Source organism: Neomonachus schauinslandi, chromosome 6 (genome assembly GCF_002201575.2).
Source record: "Neomonachus schauinslandi chromosome 6, ASM220157v2, whole genome shotgun sequence".
In the NCBI taxonomy this organism is placed as follows: Eukaryota; Metazoa; Chordata; class Mammalia; order Carnivora; family Phocidae; genus Neomonachus; species Neomonachus schauinslandi.
In genome coordinates, this window is record NC_058408.1 from 33,684,696 (window position 1) to 33,702,301 (window position 17,606).

Genomic DNA, 17,606 nt, shown 5'->3' on the forward strand with positions numbered 1-17,606 from the left:
GAGGAAACTGAGGGCTTACATTCGGTAATATGGCAAAGGTCAGTTTAGTAAGAGGTGGGGCCAGGATTCCAGAGGTGCTGAACGGAGCCTGCCCTTCCGCCCCTGCCGCTCGGCCCCCCACCAGCAAGCAGGTAACACAGAATGTGTTCAGAGGGCCTGGAATCCCCTTGCCTACCCTGCCTTCCTGGGAAGCCACAAGCCCTGCTGACTTCCTCCTCTGCTACTCCCCTCCCCTCCCTACCTCCAGAGTGCTCCTGGAAGGAAGCTCATGACAAGGGATGCAGGCACACTGTGTCCTGGGCCCAGGGACAGGTGACCTTTCCAATTCAGCACCTTTATAAATCTTACCTAATGAAGTTAAGGGGAAAAAAGAATTAATGAATAAATGAAGGTTAAATCATTCCCTGCAGAAAATTGATGCTGACAGCGGGGGCCAAGAAGAGAGCTTGGAAAGCAGGGAGCTGACTTGCACAAGAGGCTTTTAAAATTCCTTTCCCTGAAATTTGAGGGAGTTGTGCGGCCGGCCAGGCCCCGAGATGGGCCAGGAAGCCTCTGGGACGTCCAAGGCAGATGGCCTGAGGGCAATGGAGCAAGAAAGCCATACTCTACCTAGGGTAATTTTTTTGGGAAGCCAATTTGGGTGTTTTTGATATACAGACATGTGCGTGTGCACTGCACACACACACACACACACACACACACACACACTGTATGCATAGTTAACTCCTGCAGCTAAGCAAAGCATGGGCACTTTGGGTCTGCCTGGCTCATTCCTGGCCTCCCGGGGCCTCTGTGGAATGTCTTTTTGTCAGCACCCACTTGTTAGCCACGTTGGTCTCCTTGTCACCACCCTCAACGGCCACCCCCATATCCCCGGGGCTGCACACCTCAGCCCAATTGGCTCAGGGGGTCACAGGTGACAGCATGGCTGGGCCAAGGGAGGAAGAGGAAGAAAAGCAGAAAGAGCCTCTGGCTAGAGCAGGCTGGGAGCCAGAAGAGGTGCAAGGAGGGGCGGAGTTTTGGAGAAGGGGATGGAAGAGGAGATGCAGGGTAAAGCTCACAGGGTAAAATCTGGGTTGGGGCCTGGGAGAAACGTCCACTCTTCCAGGCAATGCTGCGACTCACTGAGTCTTGCCTGGGGTGGGTCACTGGCTCACCTAAACCGACCTCCTTTTGGCTCCTTGGTGAAATGGGACCGAAGAGGAGGCCCTACAGAAGAGGATCAAAGGCAAAAATCCTCCCTAGTGCCAGCACCGGGAAGATTCTGCTTCTTCCTCTTGTCTGTGCCCGCAGGTTTTTAAGAATCTGATCATGAAGACAGGGAGGCTCCAAGGGACCGGCAGAGCGTGCCCACCCCGCGGTGGGATGAGGGGCACGGGAGGCAAGAAGCCTGCACTGGGCTGGTGGAGGGGTGGGAGTGTGGAGGGTGGGCTGGAGGTGGGGGGCGGGGAGGCAGAGAGACCTGGGCTGACTACATCAACCAGTAAATAAAAGGTCACGGTGATTTTTCCAGGCACCCAGGGAGAAGCCGGCAGAGAGCTGGGCGGACGACAGGAGCTGACAATTGGCAAATGAGGCTCTGCAGTTATCTGTTTCCCTGCCTTATTCTCGTCTCATAAGACAGAGGCTAGAAATAGATGCAACTGGCAGATGACTTAAGGATGAAAAATGAGCAACATGTTAGCTATGGGGGGCTCAGTGGCAGTGAACCAGGGAGCTCGGGAGTGAACGCGAGAGAAGGAGCTATTTCCAGGGTTTGGCTCCTGCTCTGTCCCAGCCACTTTGCAGGGCTCCGTCATTTCAGCTCAGCAATCTTAGAAGGCAGGTATTATGGTTTTCCCCACTTTACAGAAGAGAAAACTAAGGCTTAGAGAGGACAAGCCAGGCCCTGCTGAAGAATGGTAGAGCCAAGATTTGAACACAGGCCGATCTGCCCCCAAAGATGAGCTCCTTACACTATCCTACAGTGTCTTCTTTCCATGCGCTCTCTCTTTTCTTGTCTCCTGTCTTCCCCGCCCTCTCTTCCTAACTTTCAACAAGTGTTTATTAAGCCCCTAGTAAGGGCCAAACACTGCAGTATCTCTTAGGGAGACAGAAGGGGCCCAGAGAGGCAAGGTCTCTGCTACCAAGACATGTTGGAAAGACCTAATGAATGAATGAAGCAGCGCGGTCTCTCTCTTCGTCTTTCCCTGAATCTGAGATGATCAGAGGTTTTCCTCCCCGTATAGAGAAGCGGCCGTCCTGAGTGGCGGTGTGGATTGGCATGATCACAAAGGGCTTTGGGGGCGGGCTGTGACCCGCCCTGCCATCCTTTCTCTTGACGGTGCCTCTCAGATCCCTGGCGCGCAGGGCGCGGGGGGTGGGGGGGCAGCTGCTGTCAGCGAAGAGGAAACACTGGGAGCTTGGGGCACGATCGTTTTCTCCCAAGTTCTGTGGGGCAGTAGCAGGGGCTGAGGGAGCCTGAAGCACCTTCTCTTGGGTGGAGATAAGGGCAGGTGGATTAAGTCTACCTGAAGTCCTCTCGCTGCCTGTGAGCTATAGATGGTCTTCGAGAACTGATACCTCTTAACCCTTGCCTTCAACTCCAACAATATCAAATCTGGGGGACTATTCCCTGAATATGCTGAACTCTTTCATGCCTCTGTGCTTTCCTTCACTTGAGAAATACTCCTTTGCCTTCTGCTCCACTTGGTGAGCTCCTCCCCTTTCATGAGTCACCTAGAGCAACACCTCCTCCAGGAAGCCTTCCTTGACTCACAGACTGTTGGGTAGCACCCTCTCCTGCATTCCCAGCGCTCTGCACACTGTATCACAATACTGTTTCCCTGGCGTATGTGTGATTTTGTCAGAACGGGCTCTATGCTCATAATAGGTCCTCAAAGGTTGGTTGATAAATTACTTGGAAGCTGAGTGGTTAACTAAGACATTGTTCTCAGCTCTGTTCATTTTTCTCTTTCCAATCTTCCTCTGGCCTGACTCTCATCTCTGCCCATTTCCCTCTTCTCATTAAACATTACTTGAGGGACAGAGGCTGAACCCAGACCGTTTGCTAAGCCACCAACAGCTGATGACACAGCCAGTTCTCCCTCCACCTGGTGCAAATTTCAAACCCCAACTTGTCTGCAGAAGAGGGGGGTGGGAATAACCAGGAAGGGGAGTGAGGAGGGTTGCTCTGTGCAGAGTGGCAAAGGGAATTTAACTGTGGGGCACACACACCATGAACTGGGGATGGTGCCTGATGTGGGGTCCCAGAGCTGGGCAGGCTACGGAAAGATAAAAGGGCCAGCTTGGAAAGTGCAGCCAAGTGGGGCTCCAAAAACCAAGCAAGCCTGAGGAGAAGGAGCACAGACCTGCTCTCCCCCCAGGGAGCACAGCCCTGACCCGTGGTCTGAAAGAGCCGTGTAGTGTGGATATCCTTCCACACTCCCGGAACACACAGGAATGCCTGCTCTCATCTGATGCACGTCACGTACGCTGTTCTCATAAGCACACACACTCCCAGACCCAGGTCAGCCTCTGTCCTGCACAGGCTCGTGGCCAGAAAGGAGGCGCTAAATGTCATGGCCGCAGGAGACATTCAAAGACATTTTCTCGGTAGGGAAACTGAGGCTCCAGTTGGCCTGTACTCAGACATACGGGGGAAACTCCAGGGATTAAGAACCCTAACTTACCACTCCCCTGTCACTCTCCTGTCACCCCCTGCCATCCCTCCACCACCCTTCCCACACACCTCCCTGGCAGCTCCCAGTTGGGTTCTAAACGTCCCTAGGACCAGCTCCCGAGAGACCCGTTGTCTGACGGGCAGCATGTGTGGGTGGCTGGCCAGAGGAAGAGCCCCCTGTGTTTCGGTAGGCCAGCACAGCTGGTCACCTCTGGCTGAGGAGCGCAGAGGCCAGTGTGTGGAGAAAGCGACCCGTGGTCAGCTTCCCATCTCACGGGAACCCTGTGTTCATGGGACCTCTCCTGTGTAAAGGGCCTGAGCCCTGGGTACGAGCAGCCAGCGGGAGTGGGGCCCAGCTCCTCCCCCATCCTACACGGGCACCCAGAACCCAGGGCCACAGAGGAAGTAGCCTCAACGAGTGGGCCTAACAGGCAGCACCCACCTCCCGCCCTCTCCCGGGGTGGAACGTGGAGAATGGGCTGTGCACCTCAGAACGTCAGATCGTGCTCCTCGGAAGGGTTCGCTGACTTCCCCTCCCCGCCCTCCCCCTTCGCTGATGCTTGGTGCATCTCTTGGCACCTCCGACGCTGTATCTTCACATCACAGCAACTGTCCTGCTCATCAGTGGATGGAAATAACTCCTCACGACGGCTCCTCTGGTGTTGCCATCTTTTGTGTTGATCAAAACAACAAAACGAATCAGACTCACGGCGTTTGATTGAAGCCTAATTGGAAATCCAAAGTGGCACTAAATGTTATGGTCTAAACAAAACACATTCAATTACAGAAACCCAACACGGGGAGCATGAAAGTGAGCTCCGGGCAGGAGCTAAAAAGCAGGCTGCAGAGTTCTGGGGCGTCACCGCGGGGCTGGATGAATCTCAAGACGACAAGCACAGAACCCAAGAGCCCAAGAACCCCCGCTTAGGGCAGTGAAGGCATGGATACCCGTTCGCCCGGTTCACATTGGAGTTGCACGGGAGAGGCTGAATTGGGGCCTGATGTGTTCTAGGCCTGCTCTCCTTGCAAAGAGGGCCGGCTGTGGATGCGGGTAGAGAGAGTGCAAGGGAGTCATGGTGTCACCCACTGGGCCTCCCTGGTGGTGGGGTGAAGGCAAGCAGGGCAGGAGCTTTGCAACCACACCGACCTGCACCTCCACCCCAGCCCTGCCTCCTAGGAGTGGTATGAAGGGCCTTGCTCAGTTCCCTTAACTTTGCGGAGCCTTCCTTGTGTGTCAAGTGGGGGTGATAAGGCTTGTTGTAAGGAGTCCAGATAATGCTTGTGAAGCCTGTGGCCTGCCGCACAGGCCAAACTGCAGCTGTACCCTCCTCAGGCAGGGCACTCTCTCTCCATCCACTCTGCGCACCAGAGCCATCTCCCGGGATGGTCCATGTAAGGCCACCGGGCTGTGCTCGCTTTCCTTTGTTGGTTTTGAAAACAAAACAGCGCACTGCCCCAGTCTCCTTGGGGGTGTCAAACAAGGACTTGTGAGTCCGTGCTGGTCCCCTGAAGCCTTTAAAGCCGCTGCTAAACCTTTTCCTTAATTTGGAACCCGGTGGAGTGGGAGCAGGAGGGGAGGTGCCTTGTGCCCACACGCGGCTGCCAGGGGGCGCCGTCTCAAGAAGCGGGAGGTGTGGATTTGGCTTCAGAAGGGTGGGGTGGAGTCCTAGCTCTGTGGTTAGCCAGCTTGGTGGCTCTGGGCAGATGACTTAGCCAGACTTGAATTTCAGTTTTCCTATCTCTAAAAGAGGCGAGGACAATACTGCTTCTCCCATGGGATTGTTGGATTAGCTGAGGTCATGTTTGTAAACTAAAATAAGAAAAACAACCTGAATGTTAGTTAGATTTCAACACAAATAAAGTAGAGGTGAGAGGCAAGGCAGGGTGGTTAGTTTTCTTTTTTAGGTGTGGCTATACGCAGAGCATGATCTGCAGGGCTGGGCCTGGTGATTATGCATGGGACACAATCATAAAAATATAATTACGGCTACCACCATTTATTAAGCAGGTAATATAAGCCAGATACTTTTCAGAGTGCTTTTTACGTATTAATTTATTTAATTTAATCCTCAAGCAGATGCCATAATTATGCCCATTTTACAGATGAGGAAACTGAAGCACGCAGAGGTAAAGCAGCTTGCCCCAGGTCACACAGCAATAAGTACTGGAGCCAGGACTCAAACCTCAACAGGCAGGCAGAGTCTAGAGCCCATACTCTTCATGGGGTCAGGAAATTGCCCATCATCACCATCTGCTTCCTCACGTTCTGGTTTGGTAGACCTTCCCTTCTCAAGAGTCACTTCCCCCTCTGGTCTCCTGTCCTCAAAGAAAAGGCCGCTCTTGACTCGATAATCCCTGAGGTCTAACCAGCTCTGAATTGCTGTGTCAAAGAGAGAATGAGTCCTCTGTCCGAGTGACCCCAAGAAGAGAAAGACACGGACAGGCCTCTCTCTCCCTGGTTAGTAAGCACACTGTATGTCTCTGCTACAGCACTGCTCACTTTATATTGTAATTCATCTACCCGTCATTCTTCCCCACCAGAATGAGACCTCCCTGAGGGCAGGGATTCTATTTTATTTATTGCAACACAAAAGCACACTTAACAGTGCTACCATTGCACTGAAAAGAGCAGAAAGAAATCAAGAAGGTACCTATCTTCAGACAGCCCTGTTTGTAACATTTTGCTGGAATATTACTTAGAAAGACTGCCCTATCTATATCTGCATATGCAAATGACTTGTCAGTGGACAGCTCTATGCATTATACATGGTAGACACTTAACGGGCTGTTGAGTGAATGAGTCTACGTATGCAAATGATATGCAAATCTTTCCCTATTTTAATTTGACCCTCGGGAACATCTTCAGTGACTCTCTTGGGCCCAGGTTGTTTTTTAATTTTTTTTTTTAATTGAAAGCCTTTAAAGACAACCAGTTTTCTTTCTTGCCTGTGCCGAGGGAAGCTGTTGTCAAGTTGGGAAAAGAATGCTGGGCTAGACCAGGTTAATTAGGATTAATTCTGCTTCTCCTGGTCATTCAGGGGAAGACATCAGCAAGGGACTCCCGTCTCTGGGCATCAGTCTCCTCACCTTTAAGAACAAGGGAGTGGGTTTCCTGCTGGCATCGAGACACTATGATTTCCCATCTCTCAGTCACAGGAACATCATCCTGGGCAGGCAGAATGTCAGTGTTCAGCACTACCTGCCTAGAAAGAGAAATCAAATCCCTTGCCAAGGATCAGAGAAAGTCTCCAGCCCCCCTGCCCATTTAGAGAAATGACTTTTTTGGGCACTAGTTCTCCCAGCCTGGGCATTGTGTTCAATCATTTCTTTCCAAACCAAAGGATTTTAAAATAAGAGGCTGGAGTTTTCTCTCTTAAATACAACAAGCCAAGCGTCTGATTAATAGGGTGGGTTTGCATTTCCTTTCTCTCATGTGAAAATATTTATTAGAAAAATGTTCCAATGAGAATATTAATAGCCAGGGTATCAGCTCTGTGTCAGCCTCTTTGTTCCTTGACATTTGAAATGGGGGGCGGGGAGGGGGAGAAAGAAGGAAAATCAAAACCCAGGCTTGCGGTGGTCACCTTTCCCCAGGCCCCCTCCCTCAAGAGGCAGGATTCTGCCCTTCCTTTGGGAAAGGCACTGAAAGGAGCAGCTTAGCTCCTGGGCCACACTGGGGTCCCCCGTCCTTAACCAGAAACACATGTGCATCAAAGGCTTGGATTGCAAGTGACACATTTGAAAACAAAAGTGCAGCCGAAATTCGCTTATCCTCACTTTCCTAATCCGCAAACTCTGTAATTCTCCCCAAAGCCCCTCAGACTCTGCTACAGTCCAAGCCTGCTCACATCCTCTCCTCCCTCCACAGCTCAGCCCAGGTCTCCCGCCCACCCCTGGCAGAGGGAGGGCTCCCGTTACTGAGACCCCGAGTGCCTTGTAAAAATACACCTTGGCACGCTCTGCCTGCGCCCTGGGAAGCCTTATCGCCTGGACTAAACAAATGTGCACAATCAAAATAATAGTCTGAGTTGTCAAAATAAATGAGTAGGGAACATCTGGAAGTGTGGCTCCCCACATTCTTTCCTTCCCTTCCTCAAGCCTTTAGATGCCTTAGGGGTCTGGCAGCTCAGTGGCTCCGGCCACTTGGACTAGTCCGAGGCCACTCGGACTACTTCCGAGTCACAACAGGCCCTTTGAAAATGCTTATATTTGGTGCTAGGTCCAGGTTTGCAGTAGGTAGGCCCTCCCCCAAACCAAGGAAACCCAAATTAGTTCTCTGCTTAGCCCAATGGACACTCCGGATGGCACGCTGGAGGGGCGTGGCCCGTCCGCCCCACCTAGCACACCCCTTCAACCAAGGCCCCTTCAACTGAGGGCCAGGGAAGGGGTCTCTCCTGCCCATGAGCCCCTCAGAGAAGGATGGCTTCACAGTCTTCCCAAATGATTTTTGTTTCTGTTAACTCCAGGCCAAAGTTTTTCTTGCTCCAACTCTGTTGAATTACTAAGGCGGGGGTAGTTAAAAAGTCAGTTTCCTGTATGTATCCACGGGAGAAGTCACCACGGCCCTGCAGAGCCAAGGTGGGGCACCCCGGAGGCCTGCCTTCCGAGGGGGCTGATGTAATATTGCTGCAGAGACACTGCCCGGGAGAACCCTTTGAAATTGTGTGTGCCACTGTCTGGGCAGTTTCCTGGCAGTGTGATCCTGCTCCTGATGGATTCCCTCAAAGGCTTGCACGAAGCACTTTCCGAGCCCACATTTAATGTGGGCTTCATTTAGGACCTAACGCAACCTTTAGCAAATCAACAGTAGGCTTTAGAGCTCCTGGCACTTCCCTGTGAGTTTTGGGAAATCAAGCCAGTTCTGATGACTCTGGACTGGGGTGTTGTGCATGGCCTGACACTGAAGGGGCAGCTAACCTGTTCAGATGCCTGCTGGGCCTCCTTGTTCTCATGTGGGGTCAGGATGGGTGATCCCTAAGTTCTTAGCAGCTCTGACCCTGGGGGTCCGGAAACCACGTATGTATCTTCCCTGAGCCTTGTCTCTCGAAGTGTGCTCATGGGCCACCGAATCAGAATCACCTAAGGTGACTGGCTGTGGAGAGGTGAAGAGGCAGGGAGGAGAGACAGCGATGTGGCTTCTAAGGCTGTGTCATAAAAAAGGCAATAATTCTATCTTATTTGTGGGAAGGCTCACTCTCTGAGTCCTGAGCTGTCATGATCTGCCATGCTCAAGAAGTCTGACTCTCAGGGCCACCATGCTGTGAGGAAAGCTCATGCCCCATGGAGAGGCCTTGTCTGAGGCACTCTGGTCAACAGTCCCAGCTGAGCCCAGCCTTTTGGTTCCCAGACAGGAGAAGCTTCCAGATGATTCTAGTACCTAGAATTCTAAGCACCACAAGTCATTTGTGTTATAGAGAAGAGACAAGCCCTCTTCAATGTACCACGTCTGTGTCCCTGACTTCCATAGTTTGTGAACGTAATAAAAAGTTTGCTTTATATCCCAGAATTCTGAAGTGTTTTTTTATGTAGCAATAAGTGACCAGAATGGTGAGCCAGCTACAGACAAACACAAAGTCATTTGGAACTGGGGTCTGACTGCCCACTACTTGGAGAACGGCAGCCCCATCTTTTGAGACCTGGTTACCTTACCCATAGAGACCAAAAATGAAAAGCCCCATGGGTAGCCCCTTTCTGGCCACGTGTCCACACATGCATCCAGACAGGACCCTGAGGGCTTGGGGCCTGACCAATGCTCAGGGTGCCCCTTCCTTCTCTCTGCAGAGGCCTGCAATACTGGCCTCCTGGGCCTCACATCTGGGCCCAGGGCTGCCTCTGCCTATATCAAGGGGAGTGGGACTGTTTAGTCTGCTGGGCACATTCCTGGATTTTTAAAATAAATAGCAGATTATGAGCGACTTAGCCTGATGCTGTCATTGGGCCAGGCCACAGGCTTCTGAGCCGTCCCTTAGGAGGGAGCAGCAGAAATAGAAGGTTGGAGGTGTTTGACTTGGGAACTCTGTCCCAGCCATAGTTTAAGTGGAGAGGCTTCTAGCCTTCTCTGGGATTCCAGAGAACTTCTAATAATATGACTGATAACAGCAATGATGATAATAATCATACCGCACATTGAAGGCACTATGTGTCAGACACAACGGTTACCGTTACTCGGCCCATTATACAGATGAAGGAACTGAGGTTTAGTGGTGAGAGATCTCAAAGCTAAATGTCTAGCAAGTGGCTATGGGTTAAATGGAGATCAGTCTGATTCTCAGGCTCCAGTTCTTAACCACTACACTATATTGCCTTCCCAGGCTCTGAAATAGAGAGCTGCAGCCCATGCCCCCACCCACCCCAACGTACACACACACACATACACGCGCACGCGCGTGCACGCCCCCATAACCAGCCTTTCTGCTATTCCCAAGGCCCTTTCCAGCCTGCACGGAGCCATTCTCCACTGTGACTCCCTTTTTCCATTTCACCCTTCGCTGGATCATTTTATGCCTCTATTCCCTCTGCTAATTCAAACTAATTAAAGTATAAAATAGAATAATTGCTTCCATCCCCATACTCTTTCCCATCCACGTTGAGGACAGAGCTATATTCTTTATCTGGGAGTGGCCAACCTGACAAGTTGGGTGGAAACTGGGGCTATCAAGTTTCTTTTCATCTTCTCGCTCCGTTTTGCACTTGGCTCGTCGCCTGACTTTCCCTGGACTTGCTGACTGACTTCCATTAGACACTGAGGATACGGGAGAACTTGTATTCACACCCACAGCATCTGTCGATCTGCTGTTGCGGAAGCCGGGGCGGACTTTCTAGGGAAGAACCAGGCATCCTATCCGTGGGGCACCTGGGCAATTAGCAGGATTGGGAAATCAGTTTCCAAATGTTCCCCTGGGACTGGCCAGCCCTGGATCTATTAACAGTCCATTAACATTGGCTTGTTAGGCAGTTGCACTAGCGACCCAACACTTCTTACTAGTCCTATTTCTTAATTATGTGTAATTAACTGAGAGAGGGGGAGGGAGCGAGAATGAATGAGCTATACGGGATCGCTGGAGCTCTGTAAGGAGATGCAAACCTCTCCAGGCAGAACTTGAGGCCGGAGACTTGGATCTACACTCCAATGGTGCCAAAGATACAACAGGTGCCATGTTTTGGGGAAGCATCAGAGGGAGAGAGAGACAAGAGGTGGGGATGAGGTGAGGGCTGGGATGACAGCAGGCTGTGCAGAGATTTATTAGAAAGTGAGGGGAGGGCGCCTGGGTGGCTCGGTTGGTTAGGCGACTGCCTTCGGCTCAGGTCATGATCCTGGAGTCCCGGGATCGAGTCCCGCATCGGGCTCCCTGCTCGGCAAGGGAGTCTGCTTCTCCCTCTGACCCTACTCCCTCTTGCGCTCTCTCACTCTCTCTCTCTCTCAAATAAATAAAGAAAGAAAGAAAGAAAAAAGAAAGTGAGGGGAAGCCCCATTCCCACGATGTCTTATAAGGTCTCAGGTCTTTCAGGAATCTCCAAAGTCTTAAATCACTGCCTTAAAACAGGAATACACTTATCCTTAACCAGCCAGCATTTTCCCTCTTTCTGCAGTGGTCACCGTTCAGGGAAGAAGTTCACGTGGGCACCCATGGCCTCATACAACTCTTGTTCCAAAAGTTCTTCATTTGGTCTAACCTCAGGCCTGTCTACTGTAGTTTTAGTGTTGTCTTCTGGACATGGAGAAGAGTCTCAATACCAACGCCTTAGACAAGCCTCTTTAATATGAAAAGGAGTCTAGCGTTAGATTTGTTAACCGTTATCTCTAAAAGGGAGGAACCTGAATCTCTGAGAACTTAAGAGTGTAAGCCATCCAGCTCATTAGAGGTGGGCCGGGACTAGAACACAGACCCCCAGGCTCAGCCTGAGGCCTACTGGATGTGCCCCACAGCCACGTTACTTCCCCTTAATCATCACTCATGGTCACCACCCTCCTGAGCCGGCATCATAAAGGCCTGAGAGCTGGAAGGGGCCACACAGAGGCTCAATGATCAAGGGTTTGTGTGGCGTGTGAGGCCGTGGGAAAGAACCTCCCCTCTGCTGAATGGAGTCTCACGTTGACCCGAGTGAGGCACAGTGAGGCCAAGTGACTGGTTTAACACCATGTGGCTATGAAATGTTGAGACGAGATCCAAAGCAGAGCTTCGGACTTCAGAGACAATCCTATTATCTGAAGCAACTATTTCATGACCTGGGAGAGGGTCATGCTTCCAGATCTAGCAACAGCTGGACTAGAACCCAAGCCATCCAACTCCATCTGCATCACCACCCACTAAACTGTTTCTTGAAAGATGTCCAAGCTGTCTGTGAATATTCTGTACTCAGAGTTGCTCGGCCTCAGACAGATGGGCCCCCTGAGCTGTTCTTGGCCCTCATCCCTGGGCCCAGCACCAGGTGAAATCACCTAGCTACCTATTTCTACACGATTTACAGCTCTCGGGGTGACAGGTCTCAGAGCTCTGCCACAAATCCCCCTTAGACTCTGCCCACTGATCACAGCTCCACCTGGCATGGGGAGCTCTCTGGACTGATATCTCACCTGACTGGAGACAGGCCCCGTGGCATTAACCCCAAATTCTTCCCATATCTGCTCAGTGGGACTGGCTACTACCGAAGCCCTCTGTTTGGTGCAGATTATGACAAGAATGGCACAGCGGTGGCAGAAGGTGAGGACAAAGGCCAGGAGATTTAGAAATAAGCTATGTGGACACTTGGTAGAGCCAGGGCTGATGCTCTCAGAGGTGACACCGGCTATGATCTCAGGAGGTCATCCCAGTCCCCGAAGGCCACTCACTAGTCTCAAGCTCTGACTCAGGCCCCTCTCCTCTGGCCACATTTCGAATGTAATTTCACAAAGCATCCCATTTGAGAAACAGCCAAAATCTGAGCCTTGGCATATTCTCAGTTCCATTAAGGCCTCACTGATCACTTCTGTTTGCTGTCAATGCTTTTCCACACACCGGGCTCAGAGAACCCAAGGAAGAGTTTTTACCCAGAGTTACCTGGCTGGTCCTCAGCCATACATAATGTGTTCTGAAAATATCACATATATTGGGGGTCTGTTGGATCCCTCTGATCATCATTTTATCCACCTATCTGGACTGCCATCTATCCATCTATCCCTCTGTCTGATTATTATCCTGCAGAAGCATCTAGAATGGTGTTCACCATATGTTAACATGGTGTTACATTTTGGGCAGACCCGACTGGGGACTCACTGCTATTTTCTTTTCTGTGTGTATTGCTGGAATTTGCATGGTGAGCATCTACTGTTTCTGTTTAAGAAATAACCTTATGTCTATAAATAGAGAAGAAAAAGAAGAAAAGGCAGAATATTTATAGGCTTCAGTGGGATGTTACAGGTAACTGGCTTCTTGTCTCCCTCCCTCGTTAGACTGTAAGCAACCTGAGGGTAGTGGCTAAGTCCCATTCATTTTAAAGTTTTCCCAGCACACTGTTCCTGAAAAATATATTCCCAGTAATGGGCTTTGTTAGGGCCCACGGACTGTTTTATTAGAACGAGACAACAGTGTTTATTTCCAACTGTCTTACCCACCGTAGGTTAGGCTAATCCTCCCCCAGCTCCACCAAATTCCCATCTGCACCTGTTTATGCCTCGACTGCAGGGGCCATATGAAAGAAGGTAAAAAGACAGGTGGGTTCAAGGGGGTCTGGATATAATTTGCATGCAATCTGCATATGATTTGTGTCATCTGTTCTCAAGAAGTAATTTTTGAGTTAGAGCTGCATCACTGCTTCCCTGAATGCTGTCGTGCCCATTTGTCTCTTCCTTCCTCCCTCCATTCTTCTCTCATCCCCAGATTCAGAATTCTTACATTCAAAAAAAATGAGGAAACGAGAACTCTGGGCAAGGTGGTGTTCATCAAGTACAGCAGGAATCTTTGCAGAGTATTTTGGGAATGACAAACACTCCAGAGCTGGGAGGCACCTCGTGAATGCTCACTGGTCTTCTAGCCCAGCATCTTTGTCTAGCCTAGAGTCTAGCCTAGGTTTTGGTCAATGCCAAGACCATGCTCCTGCTGAACAACAGTAGACTCACTGACTGAACGAATGGAAGGAACCAGCCTTTCTTAAGGTCTTTGCTTTGCTTTTTGCATCCCCATTAATTTGTGAATCCTCCGTTTTGCCTGCTTTTCTTGCCCATCACCATGGCTCTCCTGCATCTACCTTCTCTTTGCTCACATGTACTCAGAGCAAATACACTCCGGGGGGGGGGAATAATGCTCCACCAGAGAAGGTGGGGAACCTGCTCAATGGTTACCCGCAGAGGGTAGAAGTCTATTTCTCAGGCCAACTTTGGCTTCCCAGAGCTGGCCAGCTTCTACTGGCATCAGTCTATGACTCAGACCAAGATTTTTATCTCCTTCTGGGGCCCTATCTTGGGTCTGTCTCTCCCAGGATCAGGCCCAGCCAGGAGGCCTGGATTATTTACACTTCTCTGGCTCCCTTGAGCAGCAGACTCTGTGGGCCCGGGAGCTGTAAATCTACCTCCTAATCACACCAAGCTGCTCCATGCAGTCTGGCCTGTTCTTGCGGGGCTGTTCATCACACACTGAGACAGGGGCTGTGGCCTGGAGAGAAGCCTCCGGGAAGTGGCTGGCCCCAGTTTCTTCTCTCTGGCTCCCTGCAAAAGCCTCCAAGGACTCTGCCTCTCCCTGGACCCCTGAGCCACAAACCCAGAGGTCTCTCTTGTTAGAAGAACAGTTTCTGAACAAAGGTCACAGGTTATCAGTTACTCCTGGGCTTTGAAAAGAAGGGATGGGTGTCAGCACTTACCTGTCTCTCAGACATGATGTACAGGTAGCGCTCATCAATGGAGAAGGCCATGTCCCGGAGGATGGGGCTCCCATCTTTGAGCACAGAGACCATCTCGTACTGGACCCCTCCATGGGGGGGACCATCGGCTCGAATCTGAGAAAGAAACAAGGCATCCTCAGCATCTGTACTCAGCAGTCCCCTGCTTCGGCCTAGAGCAGGTCACTTTCCTGAAGTGGTTGTATTTCCCGAAGATAATTTCCCCCACCCGACCCGCAGTTGCTACTCTGAACCAAACTAGGCTTCAGGGAAGGTAGAGGTGCTTTTCAGCTCAAACAGTGGGCTGTTTGCTTCCACCAAGAGCGATCCTTTCCCAAGTGGTCTGAGTGTGCCAGGTCTGGGATTTCTGACGGTAGGTTCATTTGTGTGTGCGTATGTGCCCTAAGAGGCAATTCTGAATATCCCAATGTGGTTACTGTTGCGTGTGTCTACATATATTTACAGCACTGTGTGGAGGGTGTGTGTGTGTGAGTGTGTGCTTGTGCACACTTACTGCTGTTTGGGGTAGGAGAGTCAACACCTGCTCACAGTGTTTCTGTCTCAGGCGGGTGAGGAAGAATGGGTAAACAATCATATAAACCATTAAAAAGCTGGTCATCAAGAGATTCAAGATTTTAGAATCTCAGGAAGGCCTTTCTGCCCCCAAACAGATCCCCTATATGTGTGCAAATTCACCCTGGGATTTTGGGGAGCCAGGAATCCTGGATCAGACTCTTAGAGCCCAGCTCTGGATAATAAGTCAGAAAGAAAGGACTCAGACACCATCAAGTTCACTGCTTCTCAGCCCTGGCTGCACATCAGAATCGTCTGGGGAGTTTTAAAAGATACAAATGCCAGGGCTGAATCCATTAATCAGAATCTCTGTGGGTGTGGCCTGGGAATCTTCTTCGGGATTCAAAGCTCCCCAAGTGAATCTGATGAGTGGCCAGGGTCTAGAAGCAGCAATGGAGTCCAGTGGTTTTCAAGGTTGCATGCCTTGAGAATCACCTCTGGGGGCTTAGGAAAACACATTGTTGAGCCCGCCCCTGAGTTTCTGATTCAGCAGAAATGAGGCTTGAGAATTCTCACTTCTAACAAATTCCCGGGTGATGTGGAGGCTGCTGGTCTGTGGATTCGAGAGGGCTAGTCTAAGCTCTGTGTAGACTCAGCGGAAGACGGTCCCTAAGGTCATACAAAAAGCTGGTGTCCGGGAGTCCTGGGTTTGAATATGCTCCCGCCTTCACACTTCTTGGTCGGGTGACCAATAATCCCCACCCTGGCTTGTTTTCTCTGTCCTCTGCCCATCTACACCCCCTCTAGCTCAAGCCCTATTTCCTCCATGAAGCCTTCCCTAATCTCTCCACCACAGTAATTGCTCATCACCCTGATGCCTTTTTTTTTTTTTTCTATCAGACATTTTGTCTTAGGATTATAGTCAATTGATCTGTTCATTGTATATGTACTAGCTACCATGTATTGACTACTCACTCACGTTGTTCTCTAATTGCCTCACATGTGCGTAAGTCTGTCAACACTGAAGACAAGGATGTGTTTTCTACTTCTCTAATAACCCTCTGAGGACTCGAATGGGTTCAGGAACCTGGCTGGTGATGGATAAAACGGGATGCTTAAGAAATACTCGTTGAAAGGACATGAACTATGAACCCGCTGATAAAGTCTCGTGAACTCTAGTGCTAAATCAAAGTGAGATTCAAAGGCATTTTCTCTGGAAGATTGTAGGATTCAGGTTGCCCCCTCCCCACTCACATTCCCTTTCATTTTTCTCTTGTACTTCTAACCATGCCTTTCCCTCTGCCCATTTCTTCCACCACACCAGGAGCTCCTGAGGGCAAGGACCGTGACTTATTCATCCCAAGGGCCACACTTGGTGCCTGATGCCACGGTAAATTCCCCTTTGCCCTTTCTCTGCCTAGCTAGTGGCTTCCTACATTCAAAGCCATTGCATCCAGGGGAGGGGCTTGGGGGTTCATTTACTTCATTCTCAGAGAGTGGAGGAAGACTCTGGGGTCAGCAATGATGTTGTGAGGCTGAGGTTACTTGTCCTCTACCCCAGCGCAAATATGGTTATGGATTCAAGCAGAGGGAAGGGTCTCTACCTGGGAAAATACCCCACAATTAAAAAGGTTCCCCTTAACATTTGAAGCAGCATTCTCTCTTAGATGGGCAGATCTGAAATTTCCTTGGGATCCTTTCAGAAATATAGTAGTTTTTAGTCAATAAAGTTCTTGCGCTATTGCAGAAAGTAAAGAGAAGATGTGATAGTCTTGGCTTCTGGCTGGCTTGACCTCAGTTTTCTGTCTCCATTATATGGGGGAGTTCAGGCTCTATTTCTTCCTTTGAAAGGGAACTGGTCGAGGGCTTCTCATCACCCTCCTTATAATGGCTGCTTCTCTTCAAGGAGATTTACGTCTCCTCAAGGTACTGGCTCCGCCCAGGAGCTGTGGAACCAGTACCCTCCCTCAGGCCCGAACCAAGATCTCCCTGCCCTGAGAGGCTAGTTAACATTCTACCAGCTGGGGCGGCCTCCTCCCCATGAGCCCGGGCACCTGCCTGCCTCCCTGGCAGGGCCTGGACACAAAGTCAGAAGGAGGAACTCCATCAGCCTGGCCTTCCCTCTGTGGTCCCCGGGGTGAGATGGTACCCACGGCCGGCTTGGAGCTTCAAAGTCAACTTATCATCACACTCTCTGCTGTGTCCCACTTAGGACCAATCCCAGCCATTAACTTTTTCCTGAATCAGAGATCTACGCAGGTTTTTTTTTTTTTCTTTTCCCATCTGCAACCCCAATCTTTTAACAAAGCAATTGAAGCCAGAATCAAACCTACCTACCTTTCAAACGTCAAAGCTAAAACCAAACCAGAACAGAAATTGTTCTTGGTACTGAACCTGAACTAGGCGATCCTATTTCATTCAGTCTAAATCCCTGGAGGGAAAAGCACTATTGCCCCCCCACTTACTTCCTCATCCCATGCTATCTGCCTCCAGCTTGTGTAACCCTCAGAGACACCTGCGGGAGGGCAGAGAAGATGGAGGATGGGGCAGGAGGCCAGGGGCTCAAAGGGCACGGGCGGGG

The 17,606-nt window shown here is 50.6% G+C and overlaps 1 protein-coding gene across 2 annotated transcripts in view; it reads right to left on the reverse strand.

Moving 5' to 3' along the window:
• The window catches only part of PLXNA2 (plexin A2), a 181,210-nt gene that overhangs the window by 96,160 nt on the left and 67,444 nt on the right, over window positions 1–17,606 (reverse strand). For both annotated transcript variants that reach the window (XM_021682521.2, XM_044916354.1), the window contains exon 3: window positions 14,495–14,629. In XM_021682521.2, coding sequence (XP_021538196.1) covers window positions 14,495–14,629 — 135 coding nt within the window. The remainder of the gene's footprint in view (window positions 1–14,494; window positions 14,630–17,606) is intronic.